This window comes from Kryptolebias marmoratus, linkage group LG12, assembly GCF_001649575.2.
Source record: "Kryptolebias marmoratus isolate JLee-2015 linkage group LG12, ASM164957v2, whole genome shotgun sequence".
NCBI lineage: Eukaryota > Metazoa > Chordata > Actinopteri > Cyprinodontiformes > Rivulidae > Kryptolebias > Kryptolebias marmoratus.
The window spans coordinates 6,166,840-6,187,346 of NC_051441.1; the positions used below are offsets into that span (position 1 = coordinate 6,166,840).

The 20,507-nt window shown below is 40.0% G+C and overlaps 1 protein-coding gene across 2 annotated transcripts; it reads right to left on the reverse strand.

Annotated features, from left to right (window-relative positions):
- Positions 1-430: 430 nt before the first annotated feature.
- Positions 431-19,872, reverse strand: ttyh3a (tweety family member 3a). Of its 2 annotated transcripts, XM_017433535.3 has the most exons (15): positions 19,722-19,872; positions 16,230-16,399; positions 14,539-14,650; positions 14,177-14,397; positions 12,862-12,957; positions 12,318-12,390; positions 11,442-11,517; positions 9,240-9,295; positions 8,295-8,387; positions 7,518-7,610; positions 6,717-6,853; positions 5,259-5,432; positions 4,844-4,919; positions 4,035-4,136; positions 431-2,233 (listed from the first exon to the last, which is right to left on the reverse strand). In XM_017433535.3, the coding sequence occupies exons 1-14, from the start codon at positions 19,845-19,847 to the stop codon at positions 4,056-4,058; spliced, it is 1,584 nt and encodes a 527-aa protein (XP_017289024.1). In that variant the 5' UTR covers positions 19,848-19,872; the 3' UTR covers positions 431-2,233; positions 4,035-4,055. The 2 variants fall into 2 exon arrangements, with proteins under 2 accessions (XP_017289024.1, XP_017289023.1); XM_017433534.3 differs by lacking the exon at positions 4,035-4,136.
- Between the last annotated feature and the right edge of the window lie 635 nt (positions 19,873-20,507).

Genomic DNA, 20,507 nt, shown 5'->3' on the forward strand with positions numbered 1-20,507 from the left:
ATGTTAATAGATAAGTCATTATTTACGGAGACGCAGGGGGAACCGTATCTGATGGGGGAACGCGGCTCGACGTAACAGCAGCAACTCGAGCACATTGCTGCCCCCTATATGTCAAGAGGACAAATAACACCTTTTCTGTTTAAATTGCCAACCCGCCACAGTGGCGTTTGTTGATCAAATTCACCCGCCACTTCAAATATTTACCCGCATTTGGCCGGTGGCGGGTGCCAATTTCCACCCCTGGTTGTATGTGATGGTGGCTGATGTTGCTTCTTTGAAATAAACTAAATAAAACTTTTCTTCGTAGTTGTGTAACTGCAGTAGATATTTTCTTGTTTTATATTAAGTCAAGTTTTCAAAGTTGAAAGAGAAGTTTTGCTGCTACCTAGTGTTTGTTGTAAGGATTTATTCAAAGAATCCAAAACTCTGCTGGCCTTAAGTCAAAGTTTCTTTATTTTCAAACACACCATTCAAGCCCAGTAATATCACAGCTTTTACACGTACACATTACAAAATGAAGTATAAAAAACAAGATCTAGGGATTTTTTAAATTTATTTTTGCTTTACACACAAAAATCAGACACTTCGAAATTTATTTTTATTTACATTAACTGAGCAACACGTTTTTCAAATTTCAACTAAAATAAAAATGTTTAAAATTGAGCAATAAGCTTTAAGTAAAAGTAATTTTTCTGTAATTATCTGTACAACATTGCATTATGAAGAAAACAAAAAACAACTACTACCCCAAAGAAACAAAGACTGCATCAGTGAATTAAATGTTTTTTTTTTGAAAATTCGGCTCATTATGTTTATATTTCACAGCCATTTAAGAGCAGTTGAATAAAGTAAAGACATCCAGAAAGATTACTGATAACAGGTTTGTGCTTAACTCGTTGGCACAGTCTCGACGTCACCTCGTGCACCGACCGCAGTTAAGAGAAGCAAGCTGAGGGACAAGAAGTACGAACGCCTCACTCCACGTCTGAAGGGTTGTCATGCGCCAACAGGAACGAGAAGTTAATGTTTATACAGAGAGAAGGAGCTTTCATAGTCCCTTCACAGCATCAACTCACCTTTTCTACATTTAGATAAATGCTAAAACACATTTGTGAGACATTTCTCAGGTTAAAACGCCTGCTGGGACAATCACTGCAGAGTTTTTCATAGCCAGGCAGTGTGTGTGTGTGTGTGTGTGTGTTTTCAGTTCTGTTAGGAAGCAGGAAGATACACTGCAACCTATTCTAAAACATCTGTAGCAATCATACACCCTCCCACAGCAATTTGTTCAAAAAAAAAAAAGTTCCAGTTATATAAAATATTATAATTTTTCTTCAGTCAGATCAACCTCGTCCAAATCAAACTGTGTGTCGGGTCACTGCTCTCCAAACTGTTTTAGAAAAAGCCACAGGAAGTCAAGATGGAAAAAAGACTGCAGTAAGACTAGAATGATCGCTGAAAAACTGGGCCCTGCCATCAGGTTTAAGACAGAATGCCACAACAGGCTGGTTCCAGAGTCGGTGTGGGGGGGCATGTGGAACATGTGACGGAGGGAGTCCGGAGAACGTTCTGCTCTAATCTGATGCAGGAAATGGTTGGATTTCTGCGTGAAAGTGTGACAGGTCGTGTCGAAGCTTCAGGTGAGAAGAGAACAGCAGATTCTTCCTGTTTTTAAGGATCAGGCATTCATCGAACAGTAAAATCTGAGTATGGTACAGTACTTTACAAAACAACCAGTGTTAGTCTCGGCGCACTTCCAGAAAGTCCTCAACATGTCCTGTTGGTGGTCACATGCTACATGTTGTGTTGCATTCATGTTTAAAAGTAATAATAATTAAAAATAAAAACTAAAAAGGTCCAGGCTCCTTTGCAACAGATTTGCAGGTCAGTCCCAGCACCCTTGAATGTTCATGCAGTCCTAAACTAAGAGGTGTTGAAGTAGTAGTATTTGCACTTTTGACTCATGAGATCTGATGGATGTCCTCCAAGTTCTGCTTCAAGCAGCCAGCAGAAAGCACATTTGGTTTAATTCAAGCGAGACGGTAAACGGAGGCAGGAAGCAGAAGACTGAACGAGACCAACTGGATGGATGACAGGATTACAGGATGACAGGATGACAGGATGACTGCTGGGGGGTCTAATGCGCTGGAGGGTTGTTAGGCTCTGGTCGGCTGTTAGGCTCAGGTCGGCTGTTGTTGTTGGCCAGGTACTTCGCCCGCATGCTGGAGGTGTACTGCAGAGCAAACCAGACCAAACATGTCATCATTTCACTATTAATTAAAGGAGAGTTTCACAACGTACACACAGGGTAAAGAAATCAGTCGGCTCACGTACAAAACAAACTAAATGTAGGATTTTCTCATTATTATCTGACATCAATCATAAGGTTTTCAAGTCTAAAAACAGAACGGATCTGAAGAACTTTGATGAATAAAGAATAAATCTGTTTTGTTAAAATATAAATAATTTAGTGGACCACAAAAAGCAGGTTTGATTGACAACAGAGCGCTACGGAGCAGAATCCATCCAAGAGATGAGAGAAAATCCTACAAAGATTACCTTTCAGAGAAGTTATTCCAGATCGCTAACGTCTACAGGGATAATAAATGATTCAAACACACAAAAACCACTACAGGAGACAAAGACATCAGAGTAAAAGGAAGAATAAAAATATAAACCTGTAGTTTTAAATTGTTTCTTTTTGCGTACTCCGACAGAGGCAGACATTTATATACATTTAAGATGGACCCATGCAGTTTTGTCTTAATGTAGGTGAAACAAGCACAGAAAGGGGCTGCATTCACTCCAGTGGAGACAGAAAACTCTTATTTGCTGCTGTGATCACTCTTCAGAACCTTTTGGACAGCTTACATGGGCTCGAAACACCAAAACTTACCATATTCAAGAAAAAAAAAAGTATAATTATAGTTGTATCGTCATATTTACTTTAATTGTTCTGGACAGAAAATGTCAAATATGTCCTACAGCCAAAAGTAACATCATTTCCTTTCTTTTTAAAATGACTCCATATTCACAACTTAATAAAAATATCAATATCTGAAACTCAAATACATGCAGCTCAGTTTAATTGCTGCTGCTCATTTCTGTCCTTTGTGTTTTCATAGTTCAGAGGAAATCTTAATTAAAAGCATAGAATTGAAATAATTCAACACTGTTTATGTTGCTGAATTCTACAAATGTGTGCAAGCCAAGTCCTACGTGAACCCAGGTGATGAGGCGTGTGAGCGTCGTGACGACAGAAGAAGAAGAAGACGACTGAGGAAACCGTGGGTTTAATATCCTCATAAAATTTTCAACAATATTATAATTGCATGTTTTTCTACTATACTGCAGCCCTATTTTGTTTGTTTTTGACTTTTTAAAAATCACATGATATTTATTTTCAAGGAAATCAAAGATGGCCGTTCCTGGTTGTTTCAGTTTGCTGCTGTTTCCACACAGACGGTGGGAGGTGGACAACAAGCTGATGCTTCTGTTGCATCAAAAACAAATTTCAAACATGTACTTTTAAGACTGAGTAACATCTACCTTGACCCTTTTCATACAAAAAGAAACAACTTCTTACAAAAATGTACAAGTACATTAACTATGAACAGAAAAGCTACAAAACTTTTATCCTAAAAAGATCACTTTTCTCCTGCTTCAAAAAGTCTGCAGACAGTAGCTTCTAAGAGTTCACCCACAGCTCCAACAATTAGGACAAAACAAGTCCACATGATCATCAGAATATGTCAACAGATTGATTATTTGATGCTGGCAAATGTACAGCTTCACATGTCATGTTCCTCTCAGGATCATTTTTGGTGTAGGTGGGGTGGGGGGGCAGGCGAACATGCAGCGCAGGGCGACAGGATACAAACATCAGGTAGGACATTAGGGCAAAGAGGGAGAGGTACATGAGGCGGGGGAGGGGTGTTCCCTCAGCCCCAGTGGGATCTAAAACAGGGGTCAGGAGAGCCAGGAGTTTGAGGGGAGGGTGATACAGAGGAGGAGCAGGCGGACATGTTTTGTACCTGTTAGTTTAGCAGATGGAGTTACCAAAACGACCGGGAACTCTCCGAGGGCTTTAACTGCCAGCAGTGACCGCTGTTACTGTCCGCGGCAGTCAAATACAACTGGATGGGTTCGCAGAGAAACAACGACAAGAAGAGAGTATAGAGAAGATGCACAAAGCAGTGTCGAGGTCCAAGCAGACACAGACACCAGGGAGAGCGGGTTCTCTAGAGGAGGATCAGGGCCTGGGGGTCAGGATGGGGAACTGAGGTGGGCTCTTTAAACAAAACACTCATTTCAGAACCCGTTTTAGAGGAAATAAATGGAAGAGTGATGCTTTGGCCTCCTAATTTAAAGCTTTGTGTTCAGAAATGGCTCTCAGTGTCAGTGAAATGTTAAAACATGCGCTTAAAATAAAATGACTTATCCATGTTCTCACATTTAGTGTTTTGAGGATTTTAAGTTCACTTATAAGAAACAGAGTTTTACGTTGTTTGAATCACTCTTACAGGAGGAACGCTTTCAGGGAACCGAGACAAGAACTCAGGAATTAAACCAAGTGATTTGTTGACTCTAGTAGAGCTGACAGGTAAAACACACCACAGGTTTAAAGATGAAGACTTTTTTTAAAGTCGGTGATACTTTAGCTGCCTTTAGGCTCGATGTCAAGACTTCACTGATGGTTGTTGAGAGCAGGATATAGAAGAGTCAGCTGCTAGTTAATAAATCTAATTTAGTTCATAAGTTCCTGTAACATAGTTCCTGAAAACGACTAAAGGGTGTTCCAACACTTTAAAAATAAAACCCCCAAACCCAAATCAACACTTACTGAAGGAGGAGGAGACTCTCGTCCTATCAGAGGTGTGTTTTCACAGCGAGAGTTCTGGAAGTTGGAGTTCTGAGCCCTGTTGAATCAAAACGCACAGAGAGATCAAACACAAGAACCTCACAGTTAATTTTGCAGATATAATTCCCTGAATTTTCCAGTTGCTAAGGTTTACAGAGAGCCAGGAAGTGAGGCATCCCTTCCCCCCCAGCTTCAGGTTTCACAAAAATCACAACTGGAAAACAACAGCTGCATCTGCAGACTTTCAGAGGACTAATCTCCTCTGGGGACGGATAAACTTGTTCTTGACAACACAGAGAATCCAAAATGAGCCTCACTGTGCAGAACTTCTAAACGATCTACCACTTCGGCTTTCACTTTGAGGAGCTTTCTGTTTCCGAAGCGAGTGGAGCCTTACATGTACTCCGTGACGGGGGCGTTGCTGACGGTGTGGGCCGTAGCAGGAATGGACGTCTCGCTGCCGTAGCTGCTGCCACAGCTGTACAGGCTGGGCATGTGGACCCGGTACAGGTTGTCGTGGTTTTGCCTTCCTCCGTGGCTCAGAGACTCATCTTCACTGTCCTCATCGCTCCTGCAAACACGGCACAATGTAACAACCACCAGAGGGACCTACTGTTCTGTCTCACAGATGTCAAAGGAGCATAAAAATGCCACATGGTCACATTTTTTTTCTTGAATTCATTTCATCACTGCCACACAAAGAATAAGACAATCTGTTGCTGTTTGACTCCAATAAAGGTGCAGTTTTGTATTTCCCATGAACAAAGTGTAAAATGAACCAACGTGATTTATTCAGCTAAAAAGCTCTTCTGTTGCATCGCCCAATAAAACCTTTTAACTGTCAAAGGACATCAGTCGGCCTCCTCTGGAGACAGAACGTAATTACTTTAGCTTGTTTTCAAACAATGAAAGTCAGCAGTGCCTGTCAGGCAACTATAATTCAGTTAATAAGGGCTGCCAAAAAGAAGCCTGTCTCCCTCTAGTGTTCAAGGAAGACGGCCAGATTTCCATCGATGATGTCATACTTCCATTTGTTTTTTTCATAATTCCCTAAATGTCAGAAAAAAAGCCATAATTTAAACAAAACAATACTAGGAATATCAGAATAATTCTGACTTATCCATTAAGCATAAATTATGATATTAACTTGGTTTTCCAGATGGGGTAAAATAATTAGCTTGCATGCCTCATTACAAAAGTACTGGAGAAAAAAAATAAATAAATCTAAGCTGGGAGCACTTAAACAGACTGTTATGGTGTAAGCTTTTGCTTTGTGGCAGGAAGTGCAAGCCGAGATCAAACTAATGAACAACCCCCCCCGATGATGAGAAGTAATCAGCTAATGATGTGGAGAAGGTTGTGTTTAGGAAACTGCTTCCCTTGAAGCCACTCTGCAGACATCAGATGTTGCTTTTGGGGGAAAAAAAACAAAACAAATCAAAATGATTTGACTCTTCTTATGCAGAAAGCAGCAGCTAAGGCGGGGGTTATGGTAGGCTCAGGACAACACGGCACAATTAGAAAAGAAAACAGAAACTAATCTATTTGAAGAAGCAGCTGGAGTCTTGGACTTGTCATACTGGTAAACAAAATTAGCTGTTGAAAAGCAGAAAAAAAAACCCTACAAGCTCTACTCTACTCTTTTTTTCTTATTTAAATCACTTTCCTTCATTCTTGTGGTGAGCCAAAAAAACATCAAAACTTTAAAAAATAAAAAAAAATGTATGAATAATTAATTGGCTTCTCTTGAATTATTTCTCAGTGTATTTACAGTCCGGAATACAAACATGGCACGAAAGCTTTTGCACTTTAGCGCTCGTTGTTGAGAAGTGGAGGGTGTGTTTTCACGTCTTACCGCTTGGCTCGCCAGGTGTGAGGCACGCTGCAGATAATCGAGTTGAACATGAGAGCTGTGACGAAGGAGAAGAGCACGAGGTAGATGAGGCCTTCCAGTCCATCATAACACAGTCCTGTCATGCCCTGGACGTAGTCCTGCAACACAGATGTTCCCGTATTATTAAGAAAGATGTAAAGAAATTAGTCTACGTTTAAACAGGGAATAAATTATATGAAAGAAGGCACCAAATGGAAAAGCAGGAGTTGAAAAGGGTGTTTTCATTTAAAACTACATACAAACAAATTACTCACAGGTGAACTAGAGATAATGCACTAAACACCACATTATCATGACTGATCATTTCCATTCCCCGTGTACTGCAAAGCTGGGAAATAAACTACAGCTGAAAATGATCCCAATGAACATGAATTATTAGTGTGGTTTCTGAAGCAGAAGCTTAAGAGGGAAATTAGAGCAGAAAGCAACCAGAATATGCAACACTTGCGCATTTTCTCTTGGAATTTGGACACTCGAGGGAACGACCCTTTAAGGAGAAGCAATTGCCAACTACTTTACATTCTGCCAGCTTCATACATGAAACGCAGCCAGTATCAGCGGGACGGGAACTTGGATACAGGAAGGAAAATATTATTTAGAGTGACAGGTGTGCAAGCTCCACAAGCATCGGAGATGGGCTGCTTTATGTAACTTAGCTGTTTTTAGAAATAAAATGTCTGAACAAATCAGTTCTGAGGCCCTTCTTCATCCCTCTCTGAGCAACGCTCCAGAGGCAGAGCCTCAGATCGTAAATCCGCTCACCATGTGCAGGCTGCGACAGTCCACGAGTGCAGTGAGCTGATGAAGGCTGATCTCTGTGGTGTTCAGTATTCCCTGAATCTTGTCCAAACTCTCCTGGGAATAAGAGAAGGAAAATACTACATTTTTACAGCTGAAAACTTTAAATCAGCCTTCAGAACAACCATCCATTGAAAACAAATCAGTACAATTCAAAGTAAATAATAAAAAAAGACATTGCAGTGAGCAACAATTTTCTGTTCCATGAAAATGAACTAAAAAGGGAAAGTTTGCTTAACATAGATTCCCTCACTGATCATTTATTCAATGCACATCAATCAGGAATGAATTTTTCATAAATATACAGGAAGTAGTGCTGAAAAGCAGATTTTAATGTACGATAATTTTAATGAGACGTCTCTCATTTTACTCTAGTCAACATTTTAGGCTCTGGATAAAAATCCATCTGATTGCCAGATTAAAAAAAAAAAAAGTTACAACAACCTCAGCAAATTTCTCTGTGTGGGTATGTGAAAAGAAATCTGCCTCTCACTGCTCCCGGTGTCAGCTCTCATTTATGCCTCTGCCAACAGTGTAAGAAGCAGAGCTGCACAACACCGCGGCGCTGTGTGCCAGTCAAAGCCTAATGCTGCTAAATGGACATAATGCCGGTCCCAGGTGAGCTGTCAGCAGATCTTTATGTGGACAGGTGCAGGTCAGACAGGTCCCGTTCGATGAGGTCACCACAAACTGTTACAGCCAATCTGGAATAGGGTACAACTGATGGAGAGGGAAACATACCTTCGTCTGTTTATACTCTCTGGTAGCAGAGCGCAGCAGCTCAGACACATCATCCTGCATCTCCACTAAAGCTTTGTGGCTCCCGGAAAGCCTCTGAAAAAAACAAACAACAACACAAAAACCCCCAAAGATGAATGTAGTTGCAGTCTGGCATTTATTAGGCCTTTCCTTTTTAAAATCATTACAAGAACTCCTTAGCAGCCGTCTTCATTTTGGTCAAATGGGCTGCGGTGAAACCACACAGACAGTTTACAGATGGGAGCTGAGAGGCTTTTATATTTACACTGGGACCAACAATAGATGCCCTCAACTTCAGGAGCACTCAGAAGTTTTAACTTATTGATGTGGCTTGAATAATAAAATGTAGGTTGCCCTTTAAAGAAAACCATTCTCGCAGTGAGAGTGGCATTCAGCAGTACGGTGCAAAAGTCTTTCACAGTCCCTCTTTCCTTTACGTTTTACTTCCAAGAAGCCAGATTTTCATGAAATCTTTCAAAGATGTATTGAGCAATATTTCTTCAGGCTTTCTGAAATTATTTCAAAGAACTGCTTTGGCTGCTTTTTCTACTCATTTTCAGTCCAGTCCTTGTATCCGACTACTTCCAGGGGGATGTTTACTTTTGTTTGTTAAGCCACCTGACTGACGTGAGACTGGAAGAAATACTGTTGTACATATTGTGTTTCCGTTCAACCTTTCATGTCTGACAAACACCCTTGGACACATTCCTACTAACAGAAAACAAAGTATTGTATTACTGCATAGAAGTAGTCGAGTTTTGAGACATTGTGACTGATGATGCTCACTAGCATTCCTACAAACTACATGTTCATCAAATCATGATTAAAACCTGTTTGCTACAATGTTCCACTCAAATCTCAGCTTTATGCACATTCTTTTATTTGGTTAAACACAGCAAAAGCCTCTTCTACACGTGTAAAACAAACCTGTTGGAAGGGGTTGGGCTGGTCCACACGGCAACTAATGTAGTACTGCAGGATTTCTGAGGGGAACAGAAACAGAAAACAAGAAGATTAGAAGAGCTAAAGGTTGTAAATGAAACAATCCTTTATTATGTAATAATCTGATGATTTTCAAACTAACTGTTTCTGAGTTGTTTATTCTACTAAATGTCAACTAAATGTTTTTAAAATGGCTGTTTTATTATAAACTCTAAAATAATACAATGACACAGGTGGAAAAACTCATTTTGATAAGCATTTTTGATAATGCATGCACCTTTATGTTAAAAAAAAACACAACCAAACATTCAAATACAAGAAGTGACTTGGAGAGCAGACATGCTGAATGGACAGCACTCTGTTAAAGGAACATAAACTCCTTTATGTTCACAGAGAACTGTCAGAATAAAGAGACTGTTTTAGAGCCTTTTGGCTGAATACAGCAGCCCTTTTCAGTCAAATAAATAACCATGTGAAGCATGAAAGTTAGTCAAACAAAAAGTAAAGTAAAAAGTTTAACAGTTAGGAAAAAGTCATTATAAATTTGTATAAAGCAATATTGTAAGTACAGGGTTTATAAGAAAAAATGTCTCCATTCATGTTAAAAAAATGTTGATTAATTAAAAGAAATTATGTCTTTTACCTCTGCTATTCCCTACGTATGATTGTGGCTTGCTTGCCCTGAGTAATTTCTTCTGTCGCTACAGTTTTGTACAAAAAAAACACAACAAATTCTATTATCCTTTATCTAGTGCTGTGCTTTCATGATTCCTGCTACCTTGTCACAGCTTGACTGCTGCTTTACTGAGTATGGAGTGATTCTGAGCTCTGAGGTGACGTTCCAAAAGAATAAAGCAGACAAATACTGCAGCAGTACAAAGGAAGTCTCTGAACACATTAAAACCTGAACAAAACAAAACAGACGCAATGAAAGAAGTAAGAATAGCATCTCTTGTTGCACACGGCCTTCCAAAACAACACCAATGGCGGTTACATCATCTGTGTTGTTACTGTGAAGTTACAACACTAAACTTGCACACTGCTCACGGTGCACAGTGATCCAAACAGGACTGTAATTATTAGAGGTTTAAACTTTCATTTGCTGTTCCCGCCCACTTCGGTTGATTCACGACAGCGAGGAGTCGTCGATGAGAAATCCTTTAAGTGTGAGTGCGTGACTCAAAAGGACTGCAACACAGATCCAAGCTGCGAGAACGCCACCACCGACCCGACACATGGTGTTAGTGACGTCCAAACTCATTGCTGAGTCAGGAGCCCCCCCCCTTTCCTCACACAGCTGAGCATGACAAGATGTGGCTTTCTGGCACAGAAAGTACATAAAAGTACATAACGTGCAAGCCACATCTCAAGCCTGCTCTAACAAGTCTGCCCACAATCGTCACCCGTTATCAGAACAGATTTCCTGAGCAAACGATGCCTCATCAAGCAGCTGGGATCTGCTTTTATAGAGAATATGGAATATAATACCATAGATATTCATGAGACGACAATACAAGTTAAACATCATCCACATTGGCTGCAATATTTTTTGAGCAAAATACAGTGTTAAAGCTTTATAATATCAAGCAGCAAGCCAGTGTTTATTGACATTTCTGCTTGCTTGTATTCAGCCAACATCAGGTTTTACAGAAGAGAGTAGAAAGAAGCTCATTTTGTTGAGCTGATGTTGAAAAATGACGGCATTCGAGCACAGTTAGTGGTATTTTCAAGTCCCATTTTGTCTCACAGGCCTGTAGAAGGATACAGGAAATATACTGTTTTTCAGATCCTCTGCTTCACCGCTCTTATCTCAGTCATACACAAAGCCAACAAACCGGAGGCTCTTCTTTTCCTTCTGACACGCATCCCATCATGGAACAGATTGGAAAATTACTCAAATGAGCTAAACAGGCTTTTGTGCTGCTTAAAAAGGCAGCACCATTGCCCTCCTGACCTTGCAGTAGCAATTTTTAGAGGCTTGCACAAGAAGAAGACTGGCTCTTTAGCATGTCTTCTCATTTCTGCACAACAATCAGACCATTGAGACCCCAAGAAAAGAGAGAATTCAGAGGAATTCATAATAATTTGCCCAGTGTAATCGGAGATGACTTGTATTTCTAATTATAAAGCAGCAAGCTGAATCTTTGGTGGATGTGTTTGAATAAAACCAAATCAAAGGGGTCATACCTTGATTGATAACTTTATACTGAACCCCCACTTTGGTAACATACGTATCAGGAGCAAAGCAAAAGTCACTGGAGCCCTGAAAAATACAAAAACATTGACACTTAAATGAGAAACAGCCTTTTGTACTCACATTTCCACTTCATTATCAAATCACACACTGATGGAGACATGACAGTGAATGCAGCACCACCTTTTATTTAACATGAATTTAAGTGACAGTAGTTTTAAATAAGTAAAATAATTGTCTCAATCTCAGCTGAATGAATTCATTCATACCGAAGAAGAAAGCGAAGGAAGGAAAAAACCCACACATTTAGGTGTGAATAGTTTGAGTCATCTGCATGGGAGGAAATCTTCCAAATCTACATTTTAATTTACATAAATGAAGATTAGTATTCATTACCATTTTTACAGTTGAAAACCTACACAGTGCTGCTCCAATAAAGTAAAACAATAAAAGAAATCTGGATTCACGAGGCTTTAATCTGCATTTTAGCAGTCTTTATTCTAAATAAAAAAGACAATTTTACCCCTTTCTCTTCCAACAGAATGACTCAATCCTAATCACAGTTATTATGCTCTACGTAACACATCCTAATCACTATTATTAGTCTTGAGGATTTCTGAGTGACTAGAAAAACAAACAGCTGCACACTGCAACATTAAGTCTGTATTTATATTTGAAACCTTCCCCTCGCCCCCCAAAAATGGTGAAGATTATCGTATGGTTGTGATACCACATAAAAGCATTTGTGTTCTAGTAACCCATCAGTGTATTTGACTTCATGTTTTATCTTGACCCACAAAATACTTCCATTAGCCATAACATGCAACACCACACTGAAAACAGGATCATTTTCTGATGCAGAAACGTACCACAGAGACGGCCAACTCCAGCCCCAGTGAGACCCAGCTGAATATAAGAGCCACTACACCGAATAGACACACTCTGTGGAAAACAAGAGGTCAGAAGTCTATTTAATCTGCAGTGTTGGAGCATGAACACTTTTATTTACAGCTACACGGTAACATGAGGGAGCCTTAAGACAGTTAAGTTGATGAAATTGGACAGTTTTTTTTAGCTGATTTGAACCAGAGCTGCAATCAAATGACAGAAAAAAAATACAGCAAATTGTTGTTTTCTTTAATGAACTATTAAACACAATTATCAATAATCACCAAGGCCTGACTCTACTGCACTTGTGTTTAAGCACCATTTACTAAAAAAAAAAAAAAAGAACATTTAACTTCTGTGCTGACATATCTGAACATCCCAACTATGTTATTTGTAACTGGAGACAAACTCCAACCAAAGGGAGTCATAATATCTGCAGCAGAAGCCTCTCTGCATTTCAACAAAATGTTCTTTTAAATTATTAATCGGTGACATTATTAATTATTATTTCATGATAAGACTCACCCAATAAGCGTTCCCTTTGCATTGCGAATGAGGCCGAACAGAACAAGAAGGCAGATAAAGACGTCAAACAGCAGTAAGGTTATGTAGCCCAGCCACCTGCAGAGTCAAATATTAAAAATAAATAATGAAACAAAGTGGTCAACAGCAGCACAACAAACAATCTCTCAATGACAAAAAAAAATAAATAAAAAACAGATTATTCGACACTAATAATTTTAGCTTTAGGGTCATTTTTAAAACCACGTATAACCTTACAGGTATGGCAAAAAAGATGTCAATGTCAGATTTTAGCTTTAAAATAATCAACTGCATGATTCAATTACTTAAAAAAAAGACAAGTTTGTTTACAAATTTAATTTAAACCAACCCTAGAAATCTGTATATTCAATTAATTCTTGCTGATCCTGTTGTATACAAACAAACAGTAGCGTTACTGCCTCGGTCTTAAGCCCCTTTCTCATTAATTAAAAAAACCTGTTAACACCGGCTCCTGTGTGGCTTCTGAGTGCAGTGGGAAAGGGTCTAATAAGCATTCAGCCTTATGCAAAACTCTGTAGCAAAGTCATGGGTTTTAAGATCCGGCTGCAGTCGGCATTGATGGGAACATTTGGCTTAAGGCACATTTCAGCTGATTGTGCTGCACTTAGGTCTGCAAAAGCAAAGTGAAAAGCCAAGAGTTTTCACAGTCAAAAACGTTTCACACAAAGGCCGTAAGACTCACTGTAATATCAACTCACAAATGAAAACAAAGTGAAACTAATCAGTTTAACGAATACGTGTATACAGTTAAAAGCTCAGTCCCACTGAGGCCCTTGGTCCAAACAACAACAACAAGAATCGCTCTGTAACTGTGGTCCAACACAACCAGGAGCCAACCCTCAGTTTGTCACTTTTCCTAAATAAATCTGTTGTACCCGATCAGAACAAACTGCTGTGTGATCTTGCTTCTGTATTTATGATTTTAGGTATGATGTACATCAAGCCTAGTCTGCAACAAGACAATGTTTTTATAATTAACGGGAAAACTCAAAACAACGTTGAAAATCAATGCTATCCAACAATATTCCTGAAGTCCTCACTATTAGTTTTCCTTCAGATTTGCTATAGCACTTGTAAACTTGATCAAGATTGTCCTGCTAGAGCTATTTGAACAAAGAGATGAGTCAGCCAAATCTTTACAGGGTTGTGAATTAATGCTAAAGATAAAGATATATTTTGGTCATTCTGTCCATTGTCATTTACCATGCTCAAATACTTTTTAACACTGCTGCTGTCTCTTTCAATGACTAATGTTCAGAGTTTACTACATGCTTACCTGTACCAGTCATATAGCTCAATCTCAACAGCCAAATCCTCCAGGGAAATGTTGTTGTTCTCCCAGAAAGGAATCTCAACCATCTGTCTGACCAGCTCGTCCAGTTGACCCTGCAGCTTTTGGATGATGGAGAGGTAGTCTTCATGCTGAGCGTACTGGCCCTCAAGCTGTTGCAAATTGTCATCCACTGTCTGGTTTAACGATGATGTACTGTCATTTACCTTGAGCCAGCACACAAAAACATAAGGTCACAATGGAGTTCAGAGAAGAAACCAGGGATTCACCACAGAGATTTACTGAAACCAGGGCAGAAAGGTGATGAATAATAAATATGCTCGTGCAATTTGCTCTCTTGGCCTTACCAGCTTCTGCACTCCAGTGATTGTGCGGTTAGCGTGGCGGAGGGAATACGTCAGACGACTCACTCCATCACAAGTTTCGCCGTTCCCATAGAAACCGACAGCAATGCCAGCGCTGAGGAGTGGAAGGGGGGGACAAAAGAGGGGGGGGGGTGAGACAGGCTGGTGAAGACAAAAAAACTAAACAGAGAGAGAGAGAGACCAAACGAGGGAGACAGCTAGGCAGAGTGAGAGGTGTGTGAACTCTGTTTTAACCCTGTCGGTTCAGACCCCAGTCAACAGGCTCCTTTCAGTTTCAGCAGAAAGACTCCATACAGAACCATGGAAACACAGAGGAATGGACCAGCTATGCCCCAAAGCCCACACTACGGCTGACAAAGGCTGCACTGAGGCTGCACTGAGGCAGGAGGTCAGCTCTCACTTGCTCTGACAGGCCTCGAGCTGCACATAAACAGCTCAGGCAACAATTTCTAAAGATATGTGAACAGAGAAAAAATAAATAAATAAAAATTGCCAACAACTGATGCAGGTGTATTTATAGTGTACTCAACATTTCAGTGTCAAAAACTGTTCTCTGTGAAGAGGACAAATTCCTCCTTCGGTGTTGCAGTTCTTGGAAATTTTGAGTAACCTGTATCTTATTTCAGACATCCTATGAAAAGACTTCAAGTAGAATGATAACAAGCAAATAACTATGATCTTGACCCAACTATGTTCAGCTAAAAGCCTCCAGTTGATCCGGTTTTCCCTCCTTTTGCTAATCCCCCCCCCCCCNCCACACACACACACACACATTCTGCTGAGTGAAAAAGGTGAACAAAGGCAGCTTCACATCAAATTCCCTGTAGTGAAATGAACATACAAAAAGTTTTTAGTAATTATAATAAAGCTAGAGAAAAAAGTAATATAATCTCATTGTTCAGTGCATTCAGCAGAACAAAAGCAACACAAACAAAACAAAGCTGCAAAGCCTGATCTTGCCAACTTAGTTTTTCCTGTTTTTGGTAAAACATTTGTGCGTGGGTACAAGCACACGCAGTGATTGTAATGCAGTCCCTGTACTCATCAGGTCCCTGAGCGCTTTGTGTGACTGAATCAACTCTGATGGCTCTCCGGAGGCCCATCAACAGGAGGAGGAAAACAGGAAACAAACGCTGCATTCAAGGACACAAAACATGACCAGATGGCAAATTCTCACACCTTTCTATTTAAAAACAATAAAATAATAACATCAAACAAAAAAATTAAAGCCTGGCTGCACATAAAAAATATGGCATAATTATAAAGTCCTATAAACGTTTCTATTGTTACCAGTGTTCACAGCTAAAATCCTCCAATAACTGCTGATGTAACACACTGATTGACCCAAAAAATTGTGTTTTGGCCAGAAACACTGAGCTTGGAGGCTGGCAAAATGAATTACTTTATGATTAAAAAAATAAAATAAAGATCCAGCTGCCTCTGCAACATTTAATAGTCATCTGAGCCCTGAACATGGGCAAAGATGTGGTCATATTTAAACACTTGAAATAAGAGAGTAATAGAATTCAAGCTGATATTCTGAAGCATTTTTTTCTGGATATACGGTAATGATTCGTTAGTGTGGGTTACATAAAAAGGACACCTAATTATGCTTGGCGATTGAAACTGTTGGGACTGACTCATCGCCAGTGCGTTCACGTGTTCACACTCACCTGCAGACGAGTGTTGCGATGATGACGCACCAGGCCGTGCAGCAGCAGTCGGCGTTGGGCTGCTCCTCGCTTTTTTTCCGCCGGCAGCACAGGCAAATGGAGTAGATGAGGAGGAACAGGAGGTTCAGAGCCAGACAGGCAAGCGCCACACCTCCCAGCAACAGGATGGACTGATGGAAAGAGGATCAAAAATATGGGAAGTTAAAAGCTGTTACTGTTATGTCAATAACAGCAGAGAAAATGGGCTTTCTGAGAAACTGAACTCTTAACACGTTTACTGCATGTTGTACGACAAGCTTTTCATGAACGCACGAGTAAACTTTTGTTTTCTGTTCATCAGAAACCTGCACATGTTGGTACTGCTAGAAAACATTGCTGAGATCATCTATTTTCTACAAAAAAAAGGAACTTATGTCATCTTATTCATAACTCCCTATTCAACGGGAGACAATATACATTAACAGCCACCGCTGAAGGTGGAAAGAAATACTGTTGATGTCTGTGTGTTTATTTGTCTGTCAGCAAAATATTTAACAAACCACTGAACAGATTTTAATGAATCTCTCAGAAAGTAATCATTGCATGTACATCTAAACCTCAATAACCCCATTCAAGATGGCTGCCACAGCCAACTTACCCTGGGAAACACAAAAAGAGCGTTACCCAAGACAATTTTACAAGATATTGAGCTAAATTTGGAGTGGTAGTAGCTGAGAATCCTTGCTAACACATACTTCAGGGGCTAACACATCTTGTGATATTGCTTGAGATTGTGCAGAAAGTTGGACCAAAACGACTACAACTCTGTCTCTTTTCATAAGATAAATTTAGTCTAAAACTCTAGCATGAGCGGCAGTGGGAGATATGCAACCCTTTAAAGAATGCTTGGCCTTTAATATTCTCTTCAGTCATTCATTTAAATATTTATTTTTACCATTTAATGAAGAATTGTGCAGGTTAATTTATTTATTCCTAAAACACATAAAGGTGGTTAAGGACTTGGAGCTCCCTGATAAAATGGCTAAAAATGGAGAGTTTTATACATAATGAGTAAAACAAAAGACAAACTCAGAACATTTCTTAAAACAAAAAACTATGTTCAGTAACCATGATCATCATTAGACTCCACTGACAGTATTTCAAAGCTCACAGTCGAGTGATGTACAGTGATAGTTAAACCTCTGAGCCAGCAGCAGCACTTCATACAGTATGTAGGTCAGATGGAGAGGGTCTCTGTTTGCTGCATACTCCCGAGGATACATGGCTGAGGCAGATTTCCATCTGCTTGTTTTGTAAAAACCCAGCGTTGCTCTATTTATTCAGGTTTTTCCCCAACTATGCATGACAGTGAATAACACACTCTGATTCACCTCCGTATGTGAGCTTAATGTGCACTGAACCAACGAGGAGGCCTGAAAACATAGCCTTCACATCCACCGAAGCACACACTAGCAACAGACTGGCTGATCAAACACAGTTGGGTGACTTGGCTCTCGCACGCTGCTCTACATAGTTCAGCCAGGAGCAAAGACAACTGCACAAACGCGCTGTAATTTGGGAGCATCGCTGACATATGGAAACACGCCAGTCACTCAAGGTGGCATCATTAAGATGCATAGTAAGCACCACTGACAGCTTGGCCATCTGGGCAAGTTGAGACCTCTTCTTAAGCCTGCAGGAAGAGCTGCATTAACAATAATTAGCAGCATGTCATCACAAATTGTTAAGTGTTCAGGGTTTTAAAAAAAGCCCAACAATCAGCCCTTTTGTGTGACAATTTTCTTGCTAAATCTGTGGTAGGAGAGAACAAGCTCAAACAGACAGATTATTTTTAATTTGGTGAGGTACTGTCAACTGAGTCATCATTAACACATATTTATTGCAACATCTTTGCTTAAAAGACAGTCTGGCTGTTAGCAAATTAAATCATGAACAGTTGGATAGATTTTCATGAAACTTTCATAAAGTAATCACTGAATGTGCAACTACAACTGACTGACATTTAGAGTTAAACCAATTCAAGACTTAAGGTAAAGTTTATGTGGCTGTAGCACCGACACATCTTCCAGATGTGGCATATGGCTTGGGCGGCCATCTTTACTTGAAATTTTGGCATGAGATGAGATGCATTCCTTCAAGGAATGTTAGCCCTTTAATCTACTCAGTACTTTACAAAATACACAAATCGTTTACAGTGTGGTTTTGTTGACTTTCTAGTTGCAAGCCAAACTCCTCTAGCTGTGTTCAATAACCAGTCAAAAAATGGTCTTTTATCCTATTAGTGGAGCTGGATGATAAATGTGAGGTGGTACTTAATGGTCTTTTATTTAGCCATTTTTGTCCCCCTTCAAAACGCTTGGTTTTGTACATCATTCTTACTGAATCGCCATTAAGATGGAGAGTCGTGGCAGCAAATATTAGACACTGCCACATAAAAAAATCCAAGTAAAACAGTTCTACACTTCAGACGACTTTTATCTTCCAACCCGCATACCTGTACAAGACCTAGCACATCCCTAGAAACTGCCGACGTCACTCTGGGACACGTCTTCCTGTTTCCCATGAACCATGTCTCACTTTTCCCATTTTCTGACTCACTTCTAATTTAAATGGAAACTTGTGATTGCAACTCTGCAGTTTTTTTTAAATTTTATTTTCCACATAACTTCTCTATTAATCTTGCTGCTCTCCTGCTACAGAGAATATCTGACGTAAGAATGACAGGATGTGGTAATAATGCCCATAAGAAAACGAACAACAGCAATAAACTTCCTGCTTAGCAGACAGCTGGTGAAACAATCAGCCGATAACAGCTGTTTCTACAGAATTTGTGTTGTAATACCCAACTTCCCATAATGCACTTTTGAGTGACAGCTAAACATAAAACCCAAATTAAGACAATAAAAACTGATCTTCTGTACCAGAATAACCCAAGAGAAAGAATATGAAAATGTGGTCAAAGAAGTTCTTTCAAACATACCAAATGAAGAACAAATTATGACTTGACATACAATTGTAAAATCCTTTTAAGTATGTGAACAAATGCATTGCTGCTCTCCCTTCCCCCCAGTTTTAGCTGCTTAATAGGCTCCTTTTTAGTTATTTGCATGAGTTTGTTTTAGCAAAGGTACTCTAGTGTACTGATGTTCCTTGTGAGGCATAAAAGATGACCAGACTTTAAGGAAATTAACATTACAGGTTTGCTTGGGTCAGCTTTGGGTGGCTTTGACTGCACGCCAGCTGGCTAATGTCTGGAAAAAGGTCAAGGCTTAAACACAACAGCTTCACACAGATGGTGACATGGATCATTAAGGTGAAGCAAAGACGCAGGTGTTAACAGGTCACCTGTAACCAATACAATAAACCCTCTTTAATTCTAGGTGGCGAACTTGGACAAAGACTTGTAAACCTGCATGTGTTGTTGCTATTAAAATGTGCAGTGAATCTAATCATAACCTTGGTTATGTGCGGGAAAGGAAACTTAATATTTACCTGCTGGTATGTCCAGTCCTCGGGTTGGAAATCACTGCTTGTTTGCTCGAAAAAGATGTCGAAGTGAGGCAGTTTGTGGAGCAGGTTCACCCACCATGGTGGAGAGTATCCAACCACGGCTGCCATGGCGAGCAAAAGTCAAAAAGAAAAAAAAAAAAAGACCCACTCAAGTAAGGATATTTTCAGCTGTAAACAGGCAGGGGAATCCGCTTCATCCGGTCTGAGTCCAGGGTAGAAGAGGAAAAGATCTTGCCGAAATGTTAACAAGCTGACAAACGCTTGGTACCGCTAGTTTCAGTTTATAATACAAAAACACAAGACTTAGCTAGAAATTAGTTTAGAACCTGCTGAAATCATAGCACCCTAGTTTGACTTAGTTAGCACCAAAACAACAGCTACTTAGTTGGCTCAAACGTAACCTTAAACCGGGCGAGCTAGTTACCCTTTTAACCTACTAGCTTAACTTGCTACCGATGGAACCGTTAAAGCGGAACTTGCTGTAATGTTAGCTGTGATCGCCAGAGCTCAGCGAAACCCTTTAAAAGCTAATTTCAAACACAGTCTCCTCCTCAAAACTGGTCGCAAATGTGGGTTAGCTAGCGTTTAGCCGCTAGTTAGTTTTTCTTTTTTCTCCGCCGAGATTCAGACCCGAAGAAGAAGTCTCTTTTGTTCCGCTTGACTTTCTGCTGCGGCGCGTTGTTACATCCCGGTTGGCGTCTCGCTTCGTCTCTTCCTTATTCCAGCGCAAGATCTCACGCTGCCCACTCCGGCTGACTTCTCCATCAA